The sequence below is a fragment of the Uloborus diversus genome, chromosome 8, assembly GCF_026930045.1.
Source record: "Uloborus diversus isolate 005 chromosome 8, Udiv.v.3.1, whole genome shotgun sequence".
Classification (NCBI taxonomy): Eukaryota; Metazoa; Arthropoda; class Arachnida; order Araneae; family Uloboridae; genus Uloborus; species Uloborus diversus.
The window spans coordinates 88,376,788-88,404,284 of record NC_072738.1 but is presented as its reverse complement, the minus strand read 5'-3'; the positions used below and the strand labels follow the sequence as shown (position 1 = coordinate 88,404,284).

At 34.1% G+C, this 27,497-nt stretch overlaps 1 protein-coding gene across 1 annotated transcript in view; it reads left to right on the top strand.

Annotated features, from left to right (window-relative positions):
* Nucleotides 1-11,082, top strand: part of LOC129228472 (protein spire homolog 1-like) — a 54,333-nt gene extending 43,251 nt beyond the window's left edge. The window contains exons 9-13 of the mRNA XM_054863153.1: nucleotides 156-308; nucleotides 5,378-5,512; nucleotides 6,132-6,233; nucleotides 8,870-8,991; nucleotides 10,511-11,082. Of these exons, the coding sequence (XP_054719128.1) occupies nucleotides 156-308; nucleotides 5,378-5,512; nucleotides 6,132-6,233; nucleotides 8,870-8,991; nucleotides 10,511-10,985 (987 nt within the window). The 3' untranslated portion in view covers nucleotides 10,986-11,082. The remainder of the gene's footprint in view (nucleotides 1-155; nucleotides 309-5,377; nucleotides 5,513-6,131; nucleotides 6,234-8,869; nucleotides 8,992-10,510) is intronic.
* Nucleotides 11,083-27,497: the final 16,415 nt, after the last annotated feature.

The following is a 27,497-nucleotide window of genomic DNA, read 5'->3' as shown; positions in this document are numbered from 1 at the left end:
TGATATTTAAATTAAACTATGAAATGCATTGAAAGTTGTCTTAATATTTCAAACCTACGCATAAAAATTTGATCAATGTCAGTATCAAAATTTTAATTGCTTTTTATGATTTTTATTTATAAAACTGTTTTCTCTCATTTTTTTCCTCCTCAGAGTCATTAGGTTCTGAGAGAAGACACAGCATCAGTGTGTGTGAGTCTCCTCCTAAATCAGGTGACCAAACGCCACTAGATGATATGGTGCCTGGAGGAAGAAGGCTGCCCTTCCACGAATCTTCTAGTCAAGCAAGGTCCGACTATTGGAAATCTGTAAGTGGCGTGCTAATTTACAGCATTTTAAGGACAAAACAATAGGGAAGTTTTCGATTTTTCAATTTTATTTTTATATGATAGAGTAACATGTATGAACATCATAGGTGAAAAAATTTTTGCGATACGATAAGTAGCTTTTTTTAAATTAATTTTTAAAGTTCAAGCGCCTGTGACGTCAGATGGCATAGGAAGTGACGTCCGATAGGAGAGAAACGCTAGCGAACCGGTTCCCATGTCATGGGAGAAATCAAAGAACGTGCATTCGACTTCGAAGATGAAACGTAAAAGGCTTATCTCCTCGCGTTTCTGGAACATTAAACCTCTCATCCTCTCGGAAATATTCGAATATCACCATTGATATTATTTGAGGAAGATTATTTAGATTGTGCTTTAACGAATCCGGCCTCCATAGTGTGTTCAAAAGGATTATTGAATTTCTAAAAAATAAAAATATCAGCGCGCTCAAAATGTCCCTAGCGAAAACAAGGGATCTTCGGCAGAAGGCTGCCCATTCGCGCCCTGTGACGTAGGATAGTGACGTTTCAGAAGAGCGCACTTTTGCGCGTGGATTTTTAAAAATTCATTAAAAATCAACCACGGTGTTTTAAAATTCGGCGATGGTGAATTTTTTAGTTTTGAGGGTCAATTAACAATATGCAATAGCCAAAATATGAACATTTAATAGGTTGCAACTTCCCTATTGAAATGTTGCACTAAGTAAAGCTCTCAACACTTTGTATTCCTTATGTGATGAAAATGTGTTACAACACTTCATCTCTTTGCTTCTCAAAGCAGTCACAACCCCAGGATTAGAACCTGGACCTAGGACTCGACCGATGCATCGGCCTGGCCGATGCATCGGCGCCGATGGTTCAACAATTTAGCCATCGGCATCGGCGGCCGATGCTAACTTGCAGGAAACATCGGCCCATCGGCCTTAAAAACATCGAAAAGCCGATGGAGTTGGCCGATGTTTTTGAAAAAAAAGACCTTCGTTTTACTTTTTAATGCAAAGTAAAGGGAGTTATTGTTTTCAAACAAAATTGTTTACTTAAATTTCAGTCTGAATTTATATTTTAGTCACCCCTGAAAGAGAGAGTTTTTAATACTGCATTCAGATACCAAACACGTTAATTATTGCGTTGTTTCTTGCGGCTGGATGTACGTATGTATCTCTCATAAGTCATAACTAAAAAATGGTAAGCTGTAGAAGGCTAAATTTTCGCCTGTGGGAAGTGCGCACGTTCCAGTTGTGACTTTCCCTTTTTGTTTTCGATCGGGTGTTCTAAAAAGCCTATTAACTGATTTTTTGTGGCTATTAATTACTTATTTCAATGCAAAACTAATATAGCGCCTCAGACTGACGATCATTTGGTGATATATTGCAGAATTGGAGACCATGGAAACAAATATGAGATGGCAGAACCGGTTTTGTTTCATTTTGTTCGATTCCTGTTGAACCGACGGTAATTTTTTATTTTTCGATGTTTGTAATATGAACCACAGTAATGCAGTCTTTTCTGTATCGCTTCGGCGGAGCTACAAGTTTGGGGCCCGTCGAAATACATTTTGGCGCGGTATTTCTCTATCACAAAAGTTGTAAAACATTTATCGAAAGCATTTTTGTAACTCCTACGGTGCCCCTATGGTTATGGGGCCATCTCGCGCAAATGCAACATTTGCTACATTTTAAATCCACCACTGCACGTCAAAACAAACTCGGGTGCAAGTTTTAAAAGGGTTTTTCTGCTCAATGTTTATGATTATTTTGAACTCTATTTTTTACGACTATTTTTTGTATTTCCGAGAACACTTGCGTGCTCCTCCTCCCACTCCCACAATTTCTGAAATTAAACTAAAGTTGTACTTCCGAGTTGTTTAAAACTAACACCATTCATAAAATTAGAGATTTTTTTTTCAAGTTTTATCTATTGTTTAGGAAGAATTTCGAGCATTAATTAGAAATTGATTAAAGACGTTTTGAATGGTGACATAATTCGGAAAACAAAGGGATTTTGAATTTTTTCTTCGGAAGTGCTGAAGTAGATTCAGAAACTCTTCCGAGGCGTTGGTGGTAGCGGTTTTGAACTAAAAAAATTAAGCCGAAGTTGGGGCCGAAGTTTAACATTGTGAGTTATTCCAAAATCAGAGGGTGACCCCCTAATCCACCCTCGTCGTTTCAAGCATTTCTTAAATATTTAGCGATTATTTATTTTGGTCAAGAAATGTCATTTTGCGTATTTTTTATACTTGTTTCACCTATATTTTGTAATGCGCCACCTTTTCTGCATCATTAATAGCGATCGATTTTTTTTTCTGTTGTAACTATTTTTATGTATTTATATAAAATCAATGAATAAGTTATTTTCGTTTTCATCATATGTTTAATAATATGTTATAGAAAAGTTTCAAGGATTTTCTACTATGCAATTTTTTAAATTTCAGAAAATTATTGTTAAATTGAAAAATTTAATTTGAACGTGATTGTAGTGCTTCATAAAAGATTAATCAATCAAATTGTTCAATATTACGTGTGCAAACATCAAATCAAGTAGTATATATATGTATTCAGTTATTAACTTGGTGTAAATATTGAGTTTGTTTATTGTAGCTGCGTTTTAAGAACCTCGCTCATTTCATGGCTATTTCCTTTTTCCGCAAAATTTATGTCACTGTTATACATTTTATGAAAAATGCCAACTTTTCTACTCATAAATTTTAAATAAGTATAAAAATATTCCTATTATGATTTAATATTATAATTTATCTGTTACCTTTTTTGTTTAACTTGATGACTAAAAAATGTCTACGTGCAATCTTTCCACTTTAATAGCGTACTTTGTTGACGGTTTCAAAGTTTTTTTTTTTTTTTAATGATTAAACAACATAATTTAATGCTTTTTAACTATGTTTAGTTTACCTAAATTCAAACATTATTACAATAATACTGAAATCTTAGTTATATGTTCAATAATAAAAAAAATCAATTGGTTAAGACTGTTTCTTTGTTTCCCCTCCTTTTTTTTTTTTTTTTTTTTTTTTTTGGCTGTTGTTCTTTGTCTTCCATCATACAGCAGTCAAAAAAGGAGAAGCATAATTACACCCTATACAGATTGTAAGTAGTACGATCCAAAAGTTCGAGGGACAAGCTGTATAAAACCTTACCTAGAATAGTTCACATTACCGAAGCACATCCACCTACAAAAGGTCATCTTGAGGGACTATGTACTTCTGCCAATGTTCATATAACTTTTGGAAAAACTCCTGGAAGCCATTTTTTGCTACATTCTGTGATGCAGCTTTATCTTCTACTGACGGAAGAAAGCGGCGTCCATGCAAATGTTTTTTTTTTTTTTTTTGCTGGGAACAAGTAAACATCACACGGAGCTAAGTCCGACGAAACGTGATGTTATTGGTTTGTCATATCAGAGTATTGACCAATCAAACCGTGCATCCTCAACATGATAGTCGCCTTTTTCCCCACGATGAAGTCAAAACAGCAGCGAAAGAGGCCTTACAGGAGGTTGCGATAAATGTCTTCCAGGAGTCCTTCTAAAAGCTATACGAACGGTGTCAGAAATGCATAGTCGTTCAAGGTGACTATTTTGTAGATAGATTTACGGTAAATTTTTATACAACTTGTCCTCGAACTTTTAGATCATACTACCTACGTATGAGTTTTCAACTTACTATTTCATAACGTTTTTGAGTGACATAAGTTTACGCGCATGAAAACATCACAAGATAATTTGCGATAATTAACTAAGGAGACTTTCAAAATGGATATTTCGATCATCTATATGTTCTTAGGTACATATGCATGTACATATGCGCAGAAAAAACTTCTGAAGTTTAAATTGGATGATCGTAAAATAAAAATTTAGGTCGAAATCTGATTTTTTTGGGGGGGGGGGGCTTACAATTCCTTATTCGTAGAAAGGAAGTAAAGTGAAATGAATCAATAATCCTTTAAATCCCTGACAAACTTATCAATTTATTTCTGTTAGATTTTATATTTATTTATTTATTTTTTTTGCCATCGGCCAACAGCATCGGCCATCGGCCATCGGCCATTTGGAGGAAAACAATCGGCCATCAGCCATCGGCCATCTTTGAACAATCGGCCAACAATCGGCATCGGCCCATCGGCCAAAAAATGCCATCGGTCGAGCCCTACCTGGATCTACTGGTTCTGAATCAATGCCTTTAGACCATGCAGTGGGCATTATTTCTTGAAACAAGACCTTGATATTTTGAGTGTGAGCAAGTCATTCACTTTACTCAAAATATTTTAGTTTGTGAATTGAATTGCTTCAATATATTCAGGGAAAATCAATCCCAAAAAGTACGCTCTTGAAAAGCTGTAAAATTGAATTTCCAAAGGAACTAGTGTTTAAGGTTGAAAATTGAAAAGGGGCACTCGAAAAGAGTGCATTTACCTCTACCACTGGTCTATTGTGTCGTGTTTAAGGTAGATAAGCTTGACTGTATTTGCATGTGACTAGAGAAATATCAATTTCTATTATCTTCAATTTGTTAATTCAATTTTTACATTGTTTGGATGAATGTGTCCACATTTTGTCGTTAATACAAATACAAATGTCACAACCAGCAACAGGCTTCAGGCCCAGCTAGGTTGGTCCTAGTCAGTTTATTAGTCACCAATGAAGATCACTAGCCCTTTTAAAGCTATCGACCCCATTACTCATTACAGCCTGTTCTGGTAAGCTGTACCAAGTGCCCACAACCCTACTAATGTAGTAATTTTTCTCCTCAATTAGCCTGAGATTTGAATAGCATAAAGCAATCGCCCTTCCTCCTGCTTTAACCCATTATCATCTTTAATATTGATAAATTTAAACAATTGAATCATGTCCCCTCTAACACTCCTTTGCTTCAGGCTGTACATATTAAGTCTTTTAAGTCTGGCATCATAATCTAAAACTAAAAGCCCTCTTACTATCATTCTTAGTAGCCTTTCTTTGAACCCTTTCCAAGAAGGGATACTAGGTTACTTCAAGTTCAAGTTTACTTTTTAACAATCCTTGTTTTCCTTTTATATGCAGTCTCAATGGCAGTCCTTGGAGTGCCTATCCCTAACATTAGAAGAAGTGGTGCATATAAGGAATGTTCTCACAAAGGCAGAGCTCGAGTCTGTCATTGTAGACCAAGCCTTGTACGAGGATCTCCGAAAAGGAAAGGTAAAAATATTTTTTTAAATGCTAGATGATGTTTTTTTTGTGCTATAATAGCAAGGGCTACTTTTATTTTCAACCATCAGTAAGCTATAAAAGAAAATGGTTTAATGTAAAAAATAATTTTATTGTCGAATGTAGGGAGTAGGGGGTAAAGATTATTTCTCTATATAATCATCTTGATGATTGAGGCATTTGTCATATCTGTGAGGAAGCTTTGAAATACCCTTCTCATAAAATGTTGCCACCAACGATTGGAAGAGAGTTGTGATGGTTTCTTTGAGTTCCTGGTCATTTTGTTATCATCGTGCCAAATTGCCATAATATAATTGATTGTAATGCTATAGTTTAGAATAAAAAAACGCATTTTCATCAGGTGATTTCCACAAATTGAAATCGAAAACAAAACTAATAAAAGGCAGATCTTAATATTATAATGGAGTTGTTGTTTTTTTTAAATATATTTTCAGCTTTATTATCTTAAATGCATTACAGTTTCGATCAAGTAAGCTTTAGCTTGAGTCATTATTTTACAAAACGCTTTTAGTTTCAAAATCTCCATGTCCTGTGTAACTTAGTACTTATATAAGAGTTTCATAAATGTTTTTTTTTTTTTTTTTGCCAGGTGTGCTTCACATGCAAACAAGTGAGATTTTTCTTTTTTGGACCTTGGGGTGTCAAATGCAAACTGTGCGAAAGAACAGTATGTGATAAATGCAGCAGCAAGGTGAGTTTTTTTTCCTTATTTAATAATAATAAAAACATTGTGTTTGTATGTATTGTACTGAATACGCTACTGTCATGCTCTTTTGTCAAAAACATTTGGGTGATTCTCTAAAAACCTGACATTTTTCAATCATTTTTTTTTAATAAAAATGCTTTTAAAAAATGAAAAAAATTATACTTACTCTTTGTTGGGAACTTATTAAGAGCAAAATAGAGGAACTCACTTTAACTGTGCTACACCCCTCAAAACAGGAGGGCAAATTTTTGCATACCAGGAGAGACAAGCAGTACCAGGAGAGTAACAAAATGAGTTTCGCCAAATTTAACTGTAGTAATGAAGAAATAACTGTAACCTAAATCAAAAAGTGTTTTATTGCATGAAAAACCTCCCTTGATGCACACTCCCAAATTGCGAACATCTCTTCGAGTCCCAATCTCAGTTTTTCCACATTATTCACTCTGAATAGCTTACACTAGGAATAACAAAGTTATTTTAACAGAAAAAAAAAATAATTGCTATACTGAAATTATAAAGTGACAAATTAATAACAATTTTCTTGTTGAGTTCTATTGTTTGTTATTTCTAATCCTCTAATTAAGAAAATTATTTACCTAATTCTAGAAAGTTGTGCTCTAATTTATCAAAGTCGGAAATTTCAAGCAGTTTCATTTACCTAATCCAGCAATGTTAAAATTAAAAAATGTATAACTAACAAATATCTTTTTGCAAGATTCATCTGAACAAGAAAACAAAAGAAACATAAATAAATAAATTTCAACCGCTATGTTTTTTTAATTTATCTTATTTATCGTGTACCAATTTCCACTTTTTTTTATTATCATCATCTTATTTTCTATCTAATGTATTGAAAATAAAATCTGTTCTGCTGGATGTATTATAAGTGCTTTGAAAATAATGCCATAAAAGCAAGGTTTTTTTTTTTTTTCGCCAGGAGTATGACTTTTTTTTTGCGCCAGTAGAATGACTTTTTCCTTCCAATTTGTCTGTTACGTAGGTCGAGGATTATAATTAAGGTAAAGAATGTTACTTTTCTATTCTGTCCACTTAATTCAACTATACACTATGAGTAGCATATTTTTTTTCTTTTATTTAATGCAAAAATATTGTCCAGGAGAATGACACCAAAAATGTTACATGCCTCTTTTTTTAACTTCAAAATTTTAATAAGGACAGCAGACAAATCATACTAATAAAATACTTAAGGAATCCAACAAAATGTTGATAATAAACAGTATTGTAGTATAACAGATTGAAAATTCCTTTTTTTAAATCTATAATATTTGAACTCATTCCTAGGACAGGAGAATTACATTAAAATATGTGGACAAACTTAAAAATGATGTACCTTGATTATTTAAATAATTGAATTTCTTCAAAGAATTTTATTTTATATGCATAATTTCGTACTGCAAATTTAATTTGTGAAATGGATATAAATGCATAGTGCATTTATATCCATTCCTTCCCATTTTATCTCAGAATGGAGACATGCCAAAAGAGTGATTTTCTGGGTATTCAAAAATTTTTGTAGGAAAAAATAAATGATTTATTGTTTTAATAAGAATGAAATAACATCGGACAAGTCATGCCTAAAAAAAGAAAAAAAATTCTAGGACAAACAATTCTTGTGTTAAGCTTCTGGCGCATAATATTGTTAAGATTTTAGAGAATCACACATTTATTGTTTGAGGGAAAATAACCCCTCTTCTTTGGTTAAAGTCTAAATAATTAGTGTTTTAATGCTTGAAATAACTAACGTTTGAAAGTATAAGTTTAACGTATTATCATTTATAATATTATTTAGTATTAACTTTATTTTTGAAAAAATATTTCCTAAAAGTATTCATGAAGACTAGCTGCAAATCTCACATAATCCAAAGTGACAATAAATAATGAAATTTTCAAAAATTACCTTAAATCAGAGATTTTTTTGTTCCGTTATTTTTATTTATTTATTTATTTATTTATTTTTTTTTTGCTCAAATAAATTAATATTAATGACCATGACTAGATTAAAATATTATTCTAAGAGTATTTTGTCTTGTTTACCATTTTTATAGTTTTAATTAAAGATATGATTTTTAGCATCTGTGTTAGGAATTGAATTCTTTTAAGTTTGAGATTTTTATTAAGCATAGTTCAAAGACTATAAAAAACATTGTTTATTTTCATTCAAATCTTGATTTGAAAAAGTTAAAGCAAAATTTTGTGATAGTTTCAAATAAAAGCTTAATTTTTAAAAAATCTTCAATTTAAAATCTAATATTTTCCTCCTGTTGTTATACACCAAAAAATCTACTGCTTTTCAAAGTAATATCTACTGTTTATGTCTCTCTCAATAGATGCAGGTATGCATTTAAATGAGACTTGACAAAATGAAAGAAGTTTTTAATGAAGCATAAGATGGATGCCTTGAATTTTCCCTTCTGAGTTCCGTAACGCAAATTTCGGTCCATTGATTTTCCATAAATATGGCATTAAACTCATGCATCAAATCTGCTATCAACTGCTTACCTTCAGAAATTTATGATATGATATATGTTATTTTTAAAATTTTGAGAAAAATGCATGCAAGTTTTGTTTTTGATTTCTAACATTATTGAGTTGATCTGTAGATGCGCATTCCCACCGAGCACTTTGCAAGGATACCAGTGTATATGCTCAGTCCCACTCCCAGTCCACCCCCTGAAGAGGAATCTAGTCATAGCTTCTGGAGATTCTCAGATGTTTTTGGCAGGTAAGAATGTTTCTAGTTTTAAAACTGAGTGAGCTTAAAAAGTCGAAGTTTTTAATTTTTTTAAATACTAGTTAGGGTCACCTCACCATTCATCTGCATTTTTGGGATAACACTGTTTCTGGATGCATTTTTTGAGATTTTTGTTTTTGTTCTGATTTTGGGGGGACTATTTCAAAGAAAACATTCTGTTTTTTCCTTTTGGAATTTTAATTATTATAGCTGTCACTATGTAGTTGCAGAGACTTTTTCAAAAATGGAAGCTTTTCAACCATGGGAAAAACCTACTTTATACCGCATTCCGGTTATTTCCCAGGTTAATGTGGATCTTTCTTCCTCCTGCTTCTTTTCTGGAGTAAATGCTGGGTTTTTCCTCGAATGCACTATGCAAAAGAAGTTTGTTTACTTGCTGGGTATAACCACTAAGGATGTTGGATAAAATCGCTTCCTCGGGTACAATCTGTCTTCACATGTGAATGATAAATTTTCCAACCAGTTATTTTCTGAGCTAGAGCAGGGAAATGGGAGTTACAAAAGTCTCATGTGAACGCAACTAATGAAGGGGTGTGGGATAGAATTAAACCTCCATTAGAATATTACATTTTCAGCTAAATGTCAGTCATATTTGGGTGCTACACATTACACATTTTCAAAGCTGTTGACTGAGTGCCGACTGTGTTAGGATTGTTTTAAATTATTTAATTAAAGAGATTAAACCTCATTCTCAATATTACGCTTATTGCATTCATGTTCAGAGAAATATCTTTTTCTTTTCTTAACTTTTATACATTATCTGTTGCAACTTTACCACATCTCATGCTTTTTTTTTCTGGGACACCAAAATGCCTTACTTTAAAAATATTTTTCAGAACTTTAAGGAAACTTCTTTCTGTTTTTGTTACTTAGTTCTTCTGTGACTGTTTTGTGATTATAAATATGCAACTGCATTTTAAAAAAAATAAAAAAACCTGATAAAAAAAATCAAATTGGAATGTACATTATTGGAGTATAGTTTATTTTTCAAATATCAAGGGGATTTTTTTATCCATTACATGGATAAAATTTCAAGTTTTTCCTGTGGTATGCATACTTTTTGTGTCTTAAATGTAGTGATTGAGTATTTTTAAATGAAAGTGGTCATCTAGAATGTATGAACCCTAGTTATAGTTATCTGTTCTAAGTGCATTTCAATTTCAATGTAAAGTTTTCTTATTTGTAAAAATTTTGATACATTTTTTTAGTACAAAATCATTTTGTGTGTCACTCTTGGTCAGTTGGTTGTACCTTTACTTTCAAATTTTAAACAAGTCTCTAAATTTACTGTTTGGTTTTAATCCCTAGAAATTACTGCTTTACACAGCTTTCATTCCCTTGCTTAAAATTGAAATTGTTAACCTGTCTTAAAATGTCTGACATTAATTTTATTTTGTGATAATTTGTTAATGAATTAGCAAGTTTGTAATCTCCATATATCACACTAAAGAAATACTCTCATTGTATTTCATAAATTATTTTTTCTTAGTTCCACTACCACAGAAACTCTTGATGACACTCCAAAACTTCGCAAGCAGAAAACCATTTGCGAAAGTCACGCCAGGAGGCGGATAAACTTCCGGCACTCCGAATCCGTGTATGTATTTCCGGAAAAGAAAAGTCAGACGGTCGCTCTACCTCCCAGAAAGAAAGTGCCTCTCCAACGTTCCAGGACACTGATCCATTCAGAGACTGTAGATCCTAAGGAGAGCAAGTCCTCCAAAAAGGACAAGCTAAAGGGTCCTCTTGAGCCAGTGTGCCGCGGGTGTAAGGTAATGGTTTCTAACATAGTCCTAGCAAGTCAAGACAAAGTTAGCTTTGAACCAAACAGAAAGAAGAAGAATGCTAAAACATGGCCCCAAAAGAGGAGTGTCTGCATGGCAGCCTTAACGGAAACACCCCCCTCATCACCGGAAGAGACTTTTATCAGCAAAGATATTGGCAGAATACGGTATAGTCCTTGAAGAGAAATATACCAGTTTGGTGACTCGCCATAGCATCTGCAAGGACAGTTTGCAAAAAGTATCTCTGTAATGGTTTTATGGAGCTTAAAGTTGGAAGAGATTGTAGACTTCTCCAAAAGCTTTTTGGGATGAGATCTTCGAGAAATTGTAAATGCTGTTAAACTGTTTCCAAAATAGACAGAATATTAACTCCTAAAAGCTCTACAGAGTGTCCATTGAAGCTATTTCCACAAGGAAAACATTTTGCGGAATTCAGAAGAAGAGGTTCTATGCATATTTTTTAAAGAGCTTTTGCAGGCATAGATGTTTTTAAAATTTTCATTCTAGTGATCATAACAGCGAAATAATTCTTCTTGTAAATCTGTCTAGTAAGTGAGAAAGGTCTTTGTGGTGGTGATCCAGGTTATGCTTTTTTTTTTTTTTACATTTTTTCATTAATTATGAATTTTGAATAGTAAAGAGGTCCAAATAATAATTTTTCTACAAAGTAGTTCTGTTTCTGTCAATAATCGTATGAATGTTTTCCTCCATTGCATCACAAAGTCAACGAAGTGTATAGCAAGAATTTGTTATGATCAAATCTTAAAAAGTAGTTCTTTTATATGATAAATGCATTGCTTTCGTTGGTCTGTGTAAAGAACTGAAAAGGAAAAATGGCAACAGTGGAAACTACTTTAAATGTTTTCTTACATATCAAGGCCAAACCATTAATGAATAAAAATTTCTTTAAAAAGTGTGCATAAGCTCATTTAGAAAAATTAAAATTTTTCTAATGAAAAATTATCAGTTAGTCTCTATCAGTAGCAACTTTTGCAGCTTAAATATTTAAATAGTTGTAAATCTACATTTTATAGAGAGATTGTTCCCCCCGTTTATTATTCACTTATCTTATCAGTTTAACAAAATGACTGTAGACATTTTTGCTCACATGTTGTGTTCTTGGAGCATTCTTAATAACTGAAACATTATGGTAAGTGATGCTATATTTCTTTTCAAGCTGACGCTTAGCTTTTGGGTGGACCCTCCTTAGGCTACAAATTTCGGTAAAAGAACACTAAAATTTAAAATGTTCTGCAACTTTGAACGAACTCTCATGAGGGAAACTTCGTCATGGAGATCATTTATAAACGGAACCAAATTGAAATTCTTTGCTAGAGAAAATGATGTACTGTGTATTCTAAGAGTAAAATTCGGCTCTTAAAAAAACTCATCAATTAAAAAGTGTTCTGAAAGAAGACATATAATGCTGGGTTCACTGATTGCAAGTCCTACTTCAGCCAATACTCGGTGTTTCTGTTCTGAATCTTTCTTGCATGTATATTTATGTTAACTGAAGGATTTTATTTATAAAATTAAAATTTTATTCTTGTATTTATGTTCTTTTTCTTTTTTTGAAAGTGATCCGTGCTATATTTTTTTCTCTGTGAGGAACTTTTGACTGCAGTTTCAAAAAAGCACTAAGCTTTGAGATACTTGTATTTTAAAGTGTATTATTATAAGCTTAACTTCTGAGTTATTGTCCTTTTAAATTGATCCATCAGGTCGTGACAGTGTTACTGTACAGCAGGGGCGGATACAGACTATGATTTTAGGGGGAGGGTCATGCTACAAAATGCTCCCCCCCCCCCTTTCGAGTAAACCTACGGTTTTGGGTACACGGAAAATGTCATAAAATGCTTGGGTGTCAACAAAAAGCACGAAATCGGTCAGGAATAGGACTCCTAATATGCATTAACGTTGCAAATTAATTTCATAAGCAATGAAAGAAGAAATTTCAAAAATAATTAATAAATTGAAAAGACAACTGAAATCGTTTAAATTTTATTCATAAAATGTTCAAATACAATGTAGATGGTAATATTGTCGATGGTTTCGTGGGGTCATAACCCCCATGACCCTCCCCATGTATCCGCTACTGCTGTAAAGTATATGTTTTTATGCATTGAAGTGTATGTGGTTAAAATAGGACACCATGGAAGATAAGGGAATAAATACTCTAGAAACTGTCTTCCACTATGAATCTGCTACTAAATTTGTGGGTGAAATTGAAACTGGTTTTTATTTTATAAATGTAGTTCAGCCTGAATGTCTCATTTCGTATTCTTTACTAAAAATTAAAATATTTTACTATTATGTTGTGCCCAAGAATTCAGTGAATTATGAGCTTCTTTGGTGTTCAAATTGAATAGATAAATAAATTCTGATTTTGTCTTTAGCACATTTAAAATGTGAGGTAATGAGTATTCTGAAATGAATCACACATTTTATTTGTAGATATTTTGAAGCATAATTAAATTTGAAAACAATAAAGGTATTTTTTCCCCTAAACAAAATATGACTACAGTTGGGGCAAACCTAGCCTGGCAGCATTGTAATGCTGTGATTAGGATCTGTATAGCCTTCACAAAACTTCCCTGTTATGTTTGCTCCATTTGTAGGGATAAACTAATTGCTTTAAATTATTCTTAAAAGCCTGCATGAGTAACAATGTACTGGTACTGACTAAATGGCGCTGTGTTCTTTTTCCTTCGAATTAACTAAATCTAGTTGCTAATTCTCTATTTGAAAATAATGCCATTTCAAAGTATCTTTCACTTTAAAATTGATGTAATGAAATCCAATTTCTTATGTACACTGTGTTATTGTAAATGCATTTTTAAAGTATTTGTTTTGAAATATGTTTTACAGCTAGCTTTTAGTTGTCATTTCTTATTGTCGTACTTTTTCTTGTTTGTCATGCTTTTTCTATTTATTGTGCATTAAAACGGTAATTTAATTCGTTCTTCATTGCTTTTTTTTTTACTTTGTTCTTCTCAAAGCTTTTTTTTTTTTTTTTGTTAAATTCTGATTGTTCTAGTTGACTGGTTGTAATCTTTTACTTGTGTTCCGTCAAACGTTGTTAATATTTTTCCTTCTTTCATTGACTTCACATTACCTTAGATGTGTCTAAAATTCCATGAAAAAAAGTTAATTTCTTTAACTTTCCTCATAAATTTTTTAAAAAAATTCTTTTGTAATATATATAAAAAAAGAAAGATATGGTTTTTTCTTTTATTTTCATCTCGTGGTTTAACTCTTTTTCTTTTAGAAAGAAATTAAAATTGTCTTGTTGTTAAATTTTAAAAAAAGAAAAATTTATACCACTTGATCTGTTGGTAAATTGATTTTGTTGATGTTTCTATATTTTATCACTTTTTGTAAATTTTAATAATAATAAGACCAAAAAAATAGTAATGTCCGAAATGAAATAAAATGGATAAATAAATTTAGGCATTATATATAATGAAAAAAGGTAGTATTTGATTTATTTTGTCACTTCTTGTTAGTGTATAACAAGCATAAAATTTTCTAACAAAAGTGAATATGAAAATTATTTTAGCTTTAAAAGGGGAGCGATTATTTTTAAATGTACCTAAAAGTTGGTTCATTTTAATGCTATGGGATCACACAAAACTTAAACTTTAAATTGAAATGTTCTCACAATTATTTATTTTAACCTGTAATAAACAGCCTTATAATAAATAAATTTTTCAATGTTTCATAGAAAAATCTTAGTACATTAATTATAAACAATTAAAACTAATGCTTCACTTTTGTTGCATTTCATTTTGGTCATTTTTTTTTTATCCCTTTGCATAAAGTAAATGGAAAAATATTTTACTTTTCTATAAATTGTTCATTCAAAAAATAAATACATCCCTTTATCCTTTTTTTTTTATTGTATTTGTTTGACAATGTAAATTTATTCCTATTTATATTTTAAGTGTGAATTTGTGCAGTTTTTTTTTATCAATCATTTTTATTTTTTGCTAGATTTTTTTTTTTCATCTCTTCTGTATTGTGTTGTTTGATGTACATAGTAAAAAAAAAACTTTAAAGTCCCATATGCTTTATGGCTACTGTGATAGCAATGCATTCCATTATACTGAGTTTTTAATGAATATACGCCATCTAACTATGATATTATTTTATGCATTGCATGCATGTGTAATGATTTATATGTTATATTTGTGTGAAAATTACAATGTAAAAAGATTTTAAGTGCATAAAATGCAGTATTTTTTATTCTTGTAAATATATTTATTATTTTTACTAGAATATATCATTTTACTTCATGTTTGAAGGAGTCACCATAGAATCGTGTTATAGCAACATAATATTTATGGTTCACTTTTCCACGTCTATCCACGGTGGGACGCCACTGTAACCTTCCGAAAAATTTCTTTATTCAGCAAATTTTGTCCCACAACTCGGCAAATTTGGAGATAATATTGCAACTTCTTTTCAAATGATGCCTATTGTCTCTTTTCATTAGATGCAGGCATGTGTGCATGTTGATATTTAATCATTCGACAAAATTCAGATTCACCTGCCTCCCCCTTCAAATTAAGGTTTGGGACAAGGGGACCGGTGCCCATCCCCCCGCAAGTTCAACGGTGCAAATCCCCCCCCCCCCATTTTTCTTGATCCTATTTCCCTTTTTTTACTTTTAACTCTCTTTTATTTAACTTTTTTTAAATATTTTTTATTTATTATTTTTCTAACTTATTATTCTTATTATTTTATTAGAAAAGTTCTGTGCTACGCCAATGGCACACACACACAAACTAAAGAAATAAATGAAATAAAATAAAATACAATAATTTCAATTAAAATAAATCAATGAATAAATTTAAATTGATAAATTAATTTAAAAATCCCCCCCCCCCAATGTTTATGGCGCAACTTGCCCCTCCCTGTGGGCACCCCTGGTTTGGGACGCCCCTCTGTGTTCATCAACCCTCATAAAAAAAGTTTGAAGTGCATAATATGGATGACTTAAATGAGGAGTTTTTAAGCTCGACATTTTCTTGCATGCAGTAATTTATAGTAGAGCAAATTAGAGGGATTTTTTTCCCCTTGTTTTTAGAAGTATGATATATACTGATTTGAAATACATTTTATTAAAAGAAGAATTGGAATATCAAAAAAAAAAACTTGTAAACTATATTCTATCCGTAATGTAAGGTACATTTTTACATTTATTTATAACAAGTAGGGACTGATTTGCAGAAGGACCTTTTAAGCATGTGCTCAGAGTCCCCAAATTATCTCTGAAATTTATAATAGGAAAGTTTTCGATTTTTCAATTTTATTTTTATATGATAGAGTAACATGTATGAACATCATAGGTGAAAAAATTTTTGCGATACGATAAGTATTTTTATTTAAACTAATTTTTAAAGTTCAAGCGCTTGTGACGTCAAATGGCACAGGAAGTGACGTAATGCGCTCTTCCGCCGCGGGAGAAGTCGAAGGACACGCAGTTGCCATCGAAGACGAAACGTAAGGCTTACCTCCTCGCATTTAACTCCTCGCGTTTCTGGAACATTAAACCTCTCATCCTCTCGGAAATATTCAAATACCATCATTGATGTTATTTGAGAAAGATTAGTAGATTGTGCTTTAACGAATCCGGCCTCCATAGGATGATTGAATTTCTAAAAAATAAAAATATCAGCGCGCTCAAAATGTCCGTAGTGAAAACAAGGGATCTTCGGCGGAAGGCTGCCCATAGTGCCCTGTGACGTAAGCTCGAGAGGTTTCAGAAGAGCGCACTTTTGCGCGTGGATTTTTAAAAATTCATTAAAAATCAATCATGGTGTTTTAAAATTCGGCGATGGTGAATTTTTTAGTTTTGAGGGTCAATTAACAATATCCAATAGTCAAAATATGAATATTTAATAGGTTGCAACTTCCCTATTTGTATAAATATGTTGTTTCCTACATAAATTTCATCATGCTCACAACAAAGTTTTACTTATTTATTTAGGCTATCATTTAAAAGGTTGTGTTTCAGATTGTGGTTTATGCCACTTAGCTGCATGCACAGAAATTTCTGGGCCCATCACAAGTGACTTTTCTGGGTCCCCCTCCATATTGTTTACCCCTATATTTCAAGCCTGTTTTTTAAAATATTGAGCCCCCTTCAAGCTTAGTCCTGGGCTAAAAGGTGTCCCTTCTCCCCCTCCCCTGTGCACGCTCCTGCCTATGCCCACCAGGGAGGAGGGGGGTCACATGGCACAGAAATGCACATTAGTTGAAATTCATCGCTGCCCAAGGGAAACCTGGTGATATATAAATTGGTACAGTAGAGCCTCTTTAATCAGAACCCTTGTAATTCGAACATCAATTTATCCGTTATCCAAACATCAACTTACCCGCCAAGATGAAATACGTGTACTGTAAATAAAATTAATTTAGCGTTTAATGCATTACTCGGTGAGAATGCTTGAAGTTTACGTCATTTCTTCATGGAATGTAAATGGCAACTTTCATTGAGTACTCTCTATGAAATGCCAGATTCTTATTTATGCAAATCTTTTTTAGAAGTTGTTATAACACGATCCTACAGTAGATTCTGCTCTTTAACGGTTTGAACAAAGTAGACATTTATTTTAATATATGACTAAAGAAAAACTACAATTTAATGGACCTTCTTCAGTGAATTTCTTGTACATAATATTGCAGTTGCTACTTAGTACCTTTGTTTAAAAATGTTTGTTGTATATATCTGTATTATAATGAGATGTAAGCTACTTATGTTGTACAGAAGTTAAGAATTGTATACCTTTGTTTATGCCAGCAGAGAATAAATGACTAATAAACTAATTCTGTTAGTTATTTCACGTTATCTCTCATTTTCAGTATAAATTTTTTTTTTTAAATGTAAAAGAAAGTACACATTATTTTTGTGATAATTTAATGAAAGTTTGAAATCTCACTTAAGAGTTTGACTGAAGGAGAGTGAAATTATGACTGTCAGAATTTCATCTTTGGAAGTTCAGAGATGAAAATTCGTGGTTCTTTCAATAATTGCGACTTTATACCACTTCAACAACCATTCGTTTTCATTGGTTTGCATATTCGAGCCTTACCAATCGGTTTATAAACTATATAACAAATAGCTTTAACAATTTTACAAGAGTTTTCTCCATTGCTTTCATCTGAATCATTTAATCCAAAGTCATTATCGCCAGGGCCGTCGGTACAACAAGATGAGCGCGAAGTTCCGCAGCATCTTTGTTTCAAATTTTTGAGAGCTTCACAGCAATCTTTCCCATCAGGCTCGCGTGTACCGGGTTGCTGTACTTGTCCAGAAGGTCTAGATTGTAGTATTGTCTGCCCTTGATGCGGTCCGTGTTGGAAAGTCGGCCCAGGTGGTGATATTTGTAGTTGACCAGGTATCATCGGTTGGAGTGCAGTACCAGGAAGAGGTCCTTGAGATCCAGGAAGACTTGTTTGAAAAATGTTTGGAGCGTCAACAGGTCTTGATTCTGGCCTACTGACAGCAGGGGGCTGTAAAATTGCAGAAGTAACACCTGGTTTCAAATCAACAGGGTATGTCTGCGATGGCAAGCGACCTGATGGGGTCATACCAGGTTGGTTACCAGTAACTGGATAACCTGTATGAAATTGTTCAGATCCAGGATACCTGCTATGAATTGGTAATTGATTGGAGAAATGATAGTTAGGAAATTGTTGAGAAAGAATGTTTGGTTGAGATCCAGGCATTATTGGAAGTGTACCAGTTAACGTTTCTGGTCTTTCTGCAATGCCTGGAAAGGTACTTGGCATTCTGTGAGCTCCTGTCAATGTTCCTGGAATGCTCGGTAAACCAGATAATGTTCTTGGCATTCCAATCATTCCTGGAATACTTATTCCTTCGGGAATGCCCGAAACTCCTGTCGGAGTTCTTGAGAATGTCCCTGGCACCCCCTGAATACCTGGAATACTAGACTGTGCTGCAGGCAGTCCTGGAAGTGTTCCTGATATTCTTGGCATGCCAGTCATGCCTGGAATATTTGATAGTCTCGGCACTTCCTGAATACCTGGAATACTGGATAATGGTGCGGGAACTCCTGGAATTGTTCCTGATATTATTGGAATGCTAGGCATGCCTTGAGTGCTTGGTGGCAATCCCGGCAGTCCTGGAATACTGTGTAATTCTCCTGGAATTATTGCAGGTGTTCCTGGAATACGTGGCTGTGTTTCCGGTGTTCTGGTAAAACTTGGCATGACTCCTGGTGTTTCTTGACTACCAGACAACGTTACAGGAATACCAGAGATTCTTCGAGCGTCTGAAACATCTGGTAATCCGTCTGGTGGAATTAAATTCGATGGATAACCGGGTTGGTAGGAATCATAGCTTGATGGGGAAGCATGTCTAACCTGCACATCTGTAGGACGAGTTATGTTGGTTGCAGTAAATCCATTAATTCCTGGAAATCTAGAATCTGGAACTCTTGGAACCAAACCAGAACTAACCCCATGGATCCCTCTGTCATTTACTCCAGTAGGATGATGTCTGTTGGTAGTTCTAATACTAGGGAAATCTGTTCTTTGGGACAGCGGCAAAATGCTGGGAAGGCTAGTTTGCGCAGCCAATGATCCAGCTGCTGGTACAGAACCCTGAAATGCTGACATTGAATCGAAACCTCCTTGAGCTGTGGCACTATAGGTTCGACCTGACTCATAACCTCCTTGTAACTGCGTTTGTGACTGAGCTGATGAAAGTCCCCCCTGGACGGAAGCAGAGACTGTGCCCTGAAAACCATTTTGATGCCGAGAATCTCCTCCTCCAATATTAACTTGCGCTTGGCTGTTACTCAAACCACGAGATTGTGCTTGTGCGCCGGCACTTCCTCCAGTGTTACTGGAGTGGGCTTGAACTTGTGTGGTACCCGTGGAAAATCTGCCTTGTGCACTGCTGCTTGCAGCTCCACTAGGTTGCCCTATTTGTACTTGACTTTGAGCATCACCAACACGTTCGACTTGAGCACTTGATCCTGATATCCCACCTCGCTTACCACCTTGAACTTGACTCTGAGTCAAACCACCTGTAAAACCTGATTGAGCTTGAGCTGAAAACGAGCCATTTCCCGTGTATCCTCCTTGAACCTGAGTTTGAGACCCCAAACCTCGATAATTACCAGCTGCTGATGCTTCTGCTGCTGTTCCTTCAAATCCGCTTTGGATTTGCGTTTGAGAAGAAGCAGAATCTTTTGATCCAACTCCGAATTGACTTTCTTTGCTGTCAACCAGTGTTCCTCCAGACAGTTGACGAATATCTGTGCTGCTAGGTACGTCAGCGGTGCCACGCCACCCAGCACCTTCTCTTCCTCTTAAGTCAACAAATCTTGACGGAATCCTTCCATAAACCGAATCTACTTGAGATCCAACGGAATCAAAAACACGTCCGGGAACAGTAGCTGAAGAAATTCTAGAAGATTCATCTAATACGCCCGCTGTTTGTGTATAAGGTGTTTTAATATCTGTTGGAGATCTAAAACCTTTTGCAACATACGGACGTTCCTGGGCTTCACCAGGAGTACCAGGTTGATATTGATGTCTTGTAATTTGCTGCGATTCTTCAGGAGAAGTAATAATCCGTGAGTCTGGCAGTACTCCTCGGCTGACTTTCCCTTGTGAATCAGTTATTTGTACCCTTTCAGGAGAAATAACGTCGCTTCTAATTTGCTGTCCAGGAATTCCCGGTGAAAAGGTACTGGGAGCTCCGGATGGAATTTTTGCTGGAGTAATAGATGGTCTGAAATGATGCTCATAGATACCTTGTGAAGTGGGAATTGAACCTGAAGGTCCTACCGGGTGAGTTCCTGGCATGTAACCAGGAACGTATGTTCTTCCATTGACCGATTGACTTGGACGGTGTCTCTCATGCAAACTATCTCGGCTGGCTAAAGTACCTTCACCTGAACTTGGATAACCTGGAACAGTTGCAGTTGGATGTTGTCTAACAGTTTCTGATCCTGATACAAAACCATTTGGTTTGCCAGCAGTAGTAGAAATCCCTGCAGGGAAGCTGTCATGAACTCCTGAATATGTTGAAGCTGGATGACCTGATACCTGGTGCATGACTGGGGGCATAGGACTTTGCGCAGATGACAGATCTCCACCTGTAAGTCCTTCAGTTCCATCTTTTGCTATTGGTCTTCCTCTTCCATTGTAATCTCGACCTGGAACAACTTCTGTTGTCATAATTCTTCCATGTTCATCGTATCGGTTCCCTGGAAATGCACCTGTAGCTATGGGTCTTCCATATTCATCGTACCGACGACCTGAAAATGTATCTGCGACTATGGGCCTACTTTGAGCATCGTAGCGACGACCTGGAATTACATTTGCAGCTATAGGTCTTCCATATTCATCGTAGCGGTGTTCAGGAAATGCGCCTGTTGCTACAGGTCGTCCATACTCATCGTAGCGTCGTCCTGAACCTGCACGCATCGTAACAGATCTTCCATGTTCATCGTACTGGGACCCTGATGGTCTTGGTTCTTGTACTCTTCCATTGGTGTACTGAACTCCAGGCAAAATAGGTTTAGGTTGTGTGGGCGGACGTATAACTCTGTAGTCTGGTGCCACTGGCATGCTACCAACTTTTGTGTCGCCAGATATTCCTGTTCCAGTTGGATATCTTTGAAATTCAGATGATATGTGTGGTTGCGTTCCGCCCACTCCATATTGACCTTGACTACGAATACCACCTCTATATGCATTCCCTGCTCTTATTCCTAGAGGTAAACTTAGTTGATAACCACTTTCTTGATCAGTTTGGAGCAAAAATTGTCCACCGCTGTTACGACGAAATTCATTTCCCATTACATTGAAGTTATTTTGGCCTGCTGTAGGAGGCTGTCCATGCATTGGGCTTGTCTGGTGAAACTTTTGATCATTAGACCTTGATTGAAAGTCATTTGGAGATCCTTGAACAGGCATGGACTGTGAACCTTCTGACCGTATCTGTAAAAGAAAAAGTAGGTTAATCGCTTTCAATAAGCTAATTTCACCTAAAAGTTTAATGATGCATCTTTAAAATCACTTTCCTTCAACATTGCTTCAGAGCTGCTGAGTCGAGGCAAAGGCATTTAATTCGTTAGAAAACTTTCAAGTAATTTAGAAATTAAAAAATAGTAACCATGTAATTCAGCTTTCATTAGTACAATGGTGCATAAAAACGAAAAAAAAAATCCAGTAATTTTAGGAAGTAAATATCTATTCACTATTTGAAGAGTATGTGTGTGGGAGGGGGGGGGAATAGTAAGTTTTGTGCAGATTCAAATTATTGCTTGAAATTCCCATAATTGTAATCATTATGGAATAACTCAGAAGATAATTTCTTATAAATGCAGCTGTTGTTGAATTTTTAAAACATACTTTTAAGTGAAATGTTTTGATGAAATAACTTTAACTTTTACAGTTTCTGATTTTTTAACACACGAATGACTAGATGCTATTAAACTTTTAACTTTGAGGTAGTTTTTTTTTTCTGATCTTTCACTTTTCCTTTTGAAATTTCCTAATTAATGAATATTTTAATGTTTAATAATACATTGTAATTGCGGGTAATTTTTTTTAGAGTTGAGTGATAACTGATATGGTTTCCCACCTTCATTACATCTTTTTTAATAAAGTGTGCGGTACGTCTGTGCGTGATAAGTTGATAAGTTCGTACTAAGAAAAGTTAGATTTAACATACCCTTCTCCTTCCCAAAGGAATATGAAATTGGTTGTTCTAATTTTTGTATGTGCCATTTTAAAAACTGCAAATTACCTTTAGTACTATTAAGGAAAAAAGTAAGCCGAACATTTCAAAAATGTCCATGATTTGAAAGATTCTAAAATTCATACTTCTCTGCACGACAGATGCATTTTTATGATTAGTTATACTTCAATTCTTTCATTCAAGGCCTAAACTTTACAAAATTGCTAGGACGGATATAGAATTTTTTTACGTGAGGGGCGATTTGATTTTGTTACTTAGCATTTACTACGTATGCTGGTTAACAAATGTTGATTACAAATTTTCGAACTTTAATTTTGAAATATTTCCGTGGAGGAGCCGTGGGATGCAGGGATGAATCTCTACCCCTTAGTCCTAACATCATCAAAGGTCGTCTAAAATTGTGTTTTTGAGCTTACATGTTGAAAAATGGTAGGTGGAGAGTCCCTGAAGGGAGGGAATTGCCCCTCCATTGTATCCGCGCCTGCAAATGTAACCCATACAAAGATCCTGTATGTACCGAATGTGTACCTGATGCTGCTGTATTCTTTGGTTCCTTATATTTCCATCCTTGTCCACAGTTCCAGTGACGTGGGTCTCGTGTCCATAATGAGCGTAATTGTTGCTCTGATGTCCATAATGGCCATAGGAATGGTGTGTGAATTGACCTTTCTCTCCATCACTGGAAGGAACTGATGTATCCCTCTTCATACGATCTGAAATTACAAACAATGATAGTTACATGTGGTAACCGGGAGTTTGATTATTTTGATCATTTTAAATCTTTATTATCCACACTGGGATCGAAAAATAGTTTTAAAACCGAAGGTTTTACTTAAATGCTTTTTTAAAATCTGATGTTCCACTAGAATTTAGAAGTAATTGAGAATTCTGGCAACCTAATAAAAAGGGAAGATACAGTGAAGCACCGTTTATACGTTTCTCTTTTATACGTTTTTTTAATTTGGTCCCTGCAGATTTTAATACATTTTAATGTGTCCCACTATACGTTTTTTTCATTTGTACGCTTTTTTCAGAAACGTATAATCGGTGCTTCACTGTACACTACGTAATTTCTAGGCAAAACCAAAAAATGATTTTCTCAATTCATTCACATTGAAAAATCGGATTCTAAACATAGAAATAAAGGGAGGGCAATAGGGAAGAGTATCACTTTATCTGATTTTCAGACCAGTTCAAAAATTCATGAATTTTTCAATTTCTTCTTCATTTTTCTCTATTTCGAAAACTTTTTATCCATGGGTGCCCATAAAGGGAACTTGAGCCCCCCTTGTAGACATAAGAACTGCCAATTTTTAAGACAAATTAGGTACATAAATATCAAAACACTTTAACGAAAGCCATTAATGAATGATGGTTGTTGAACATTTCTTCACTTGAAATTTTTATTCTGCACGGAAATTACTTTCAGAATAGTAACAATGTATTTTACATAACCGATTTGCCTTCTAATGAAAATGAAAATATGAATCCGCTTTACATTGAGGTTGGAAGCATAATGTTCTTAAATGCCACTAATTTTTACAAAACATGTCCAACATTATAATAAGGAAAACAGTGATTTAAAATTTCAAAATTTTATCTTATTTGAACCAGGACAATATTCCCTGAAAATACCCGTTTTTTTACGACAACATGTCCAAAATGTTTTCATCGGAATCAGGTAAGAAGAAAATTAGAAGTTACTAGAAACAGGGTAGAAAGTTTAAAATAATAATAATCTTTACTAATAATAAAGCTGAAAGTCTCTCTGTCTGGATCTCTCTCTGTTCGGATCTCTGTCTGTCTGTCAGGATCTCTGTGACGCGCATAGCGCCTAGACCGTTCGACCTATTTTCATGAAATTTGGCACAATTAGTTTGTAGCATGGGGGTGTGCACCTCGAAGCGATTTTTCAAAAATCGATTTTGTTCTTTTTCTATTTCAATTTTAGGAACATTTTACCGAGAAAAATTATCATAAGATGGACGAGTAAATTACCAAGTTATCTTAACATGCAACCGTAACATGTTCAAGCCAATTGGCGAGAAATTCATCATACACTATTACACAGGCGAATCAAAAGACCCTTTAATTTTCTACTGCAGGCAAAGCCGTGCGGGTGCCACTAGTAAGGATAATAAACCTTTAAGTTGAAGCCTTAAAACCTAAAAGAAATCTCTGCCCCATCTAAAATTACACATACGGACGTCTATGTTTTCATTCCTAAGTTACACTATATAACAAAAAGTATTCATTACAAACTTTTACACTTTCAAACATACACACACGACTTACGATATTTTAATTGAAAAAGAAAGCACATTTATGAAGAATAAAAAGGTTCTTGCTCAAGTACATGCAGGATGCAGCAGCTCCCTCGGAATTCTCGGAAGTAAGCACATTACACATTAATTAATTTTCTGTACATTTGTACTTTTCCTTGGCTGACTATTTTTTAACCCCCGACACACAAAGGAAGGGGGTTATAAGTTTGACGTATCTGTGTGTCTGTCTGTGGCACTCTAGCGCCTAAACGGATGTACCGATTTTGAAAAACTTTTTTTTTTGTTCGAAATAAGAGTTGATCGGGAGTGTTTATAGCTAGGTTGCGTCTTTGAATGACATTAATTACGAAGATATTAATTAAAAACCTCTAAAAGGTTTTTTGCACTGAAAACATATTTTTAAAATTTAAAATTCAATACCAAAGTAAAGAGAACTTTTTCCGCATCTGACAGAATGTGTTTGGAACTTTCATGCTTCATATAATTCGAATTATAAGGCTTTTTTAAAGCAGATTTTAATAACGGCTAAGTCTTTATTCACGCGATTGATAATCGAATTCATTGTTGGCCGTCAAGGAAATAAAAAGCAATGATTTAAAATTTTATCTGTTGCCAGTTTCTATTTAATAGCAAATCAAATACTTGACATTAATTTTTAATAATAAAAGGCTTTTAAAAGGATTTTCAATTTTCCCTCTTGATTCGACAGTTGCCACTCAGTCGGGTTTTTTTTTTTTACTTTTAATTTTATCGTTGCTTGTTGAAAATCTAATTCGCAACTCCAACAAACTATAGGGGACGCTGCAGTCACTGTGTAATGGCGGATGAAAAAATTAAAACAAACGCACGCCGTAACGTATAAATTGCTTCTAAACTTAGGAAATGACAGAAATATTTGTTCGCAAGTATGATTTTTTGTTCTTTATTCATTTGAAAAGATTTTTCAAAGTCTTTTGGTTATTCTGACTCATGTAGAAAGAGATGAGAAATCAAAAAGTATTATGAAAGTAAAAAATTAATGCAGAACACACAATAAGTTGTTCTGAAGCAGCCATTTTCACGATGTTGAATTCGGAATTCATAAATTTTTGGTTCGCTTCGAACAGCATTTTCATTTTGTACTGTTTTTTCTACACATTAGTACATATTTTGTCCAGTTTCGTGACATTTCCGGCATTTGTTGACATTTTTGTCCCATAGTACATACGTGACAGACTGTCAAGAGTAACATTTAACACTAGCTAATTTATTTCTATGACTATATGATTGGATATCAAAAGAAATCATCATGCATTTAATTCATTCGTCATGGAAATGATTTAACTGATATGCGAAATCTTGTCAAGATACATTATTCTTTTACACAATACTAAAACCATAACCTTATAAATATATTTTTGGCGAAACTCTTCCACCGATAATGACAGCTTTTGCAGAGCAATTCGCAACTCCAACGAACTGTAGGGGGCACTGAAGTCACTGTCTAATGGCGGAATTGAAAACTAAAACAAACGCACATGGTAACGAAGAAAATGCTAAAAGTGTTGTGATTTTTGTTCGTACGTATGATTGTTTCGCTTTATTCTTTTTAAATTAATTTTCAAAGTCTTGTTGATATTCAGACCCACGTAGAAAGAAATGAGAATTCAAGAAGCGTTACTAAACGTCAAACATTAATGCAAAATACGTAGTTCGTAGTTCTAAGCAGCCATTTTCACGATGTTGAATTCGATATTTATCAATTCTTGATAAAACTAAATAATAATTGTGGCCTGACAAGAATAACAATTAATGCTTGAAAATTTAATATGACATTACAAATTATTACCAAAAGAAGATGATACTTCTTTGCTTTGCTTTGGCTAGCGCTTGTTTTCCATTTGTAGCTGAGTTATTTCTCTTGAATTCCCGAATCGGTTAATTTAAAAATTTTCTGTTTCGATTTTTCTAATTTCTGAGTTACGATTTAATTGTGTCATGTTATGCAAATCATCAACAAAATTCTCACGGATATATGGTGGTAGTTTTCTTTTCAGTTGATTGACCATTATTTCTTTTCAGTTGATTGACCATTATTTCTTTTCACTTATCGAATTCTGTAATCTTACTACCATTTTATTCCACTCATGATAAAAATTAAAAATGGTTTAACTAAAAACGCGAAATCTCGCCAAGGCTACTTTGCTCGCACAATACCAAAATTATAACCCTAAACAAATTTGGCGAAACCTTTCAGCTGAGAATAAAAGGAATAAAGTAAATTCTTTCTAGGTTAAACATTTTTCATTTTGTTCTACGATAATAAATCCAAGAAAATATTTTGCATACTGTCCATTCCAACTAAATGTTGCTGTAAAATATGATTAGTTAAATTAATTTAAGATTAAAAAAACTCATATTCTTACAAATTCATACAAAACAATAAAAAATTTTACCTGGTATAACGTTATCCAATTTTGTTAATCCAGAGTTTTCTTGTTTACGCGTCCACCATTTAATACTTTTTTGAAAGAAATAAGGAAAACTAACATTATTTTGAGAAGCTCGAGAATACTCTTAGGGGACGAATTAATTTCTGTAGCTGAAAGCAGGCTAAGACACATCGATTGCGTTAATAAATACTCAGAACAAACTGCCTGTGTTTACGTCAACAGACACACA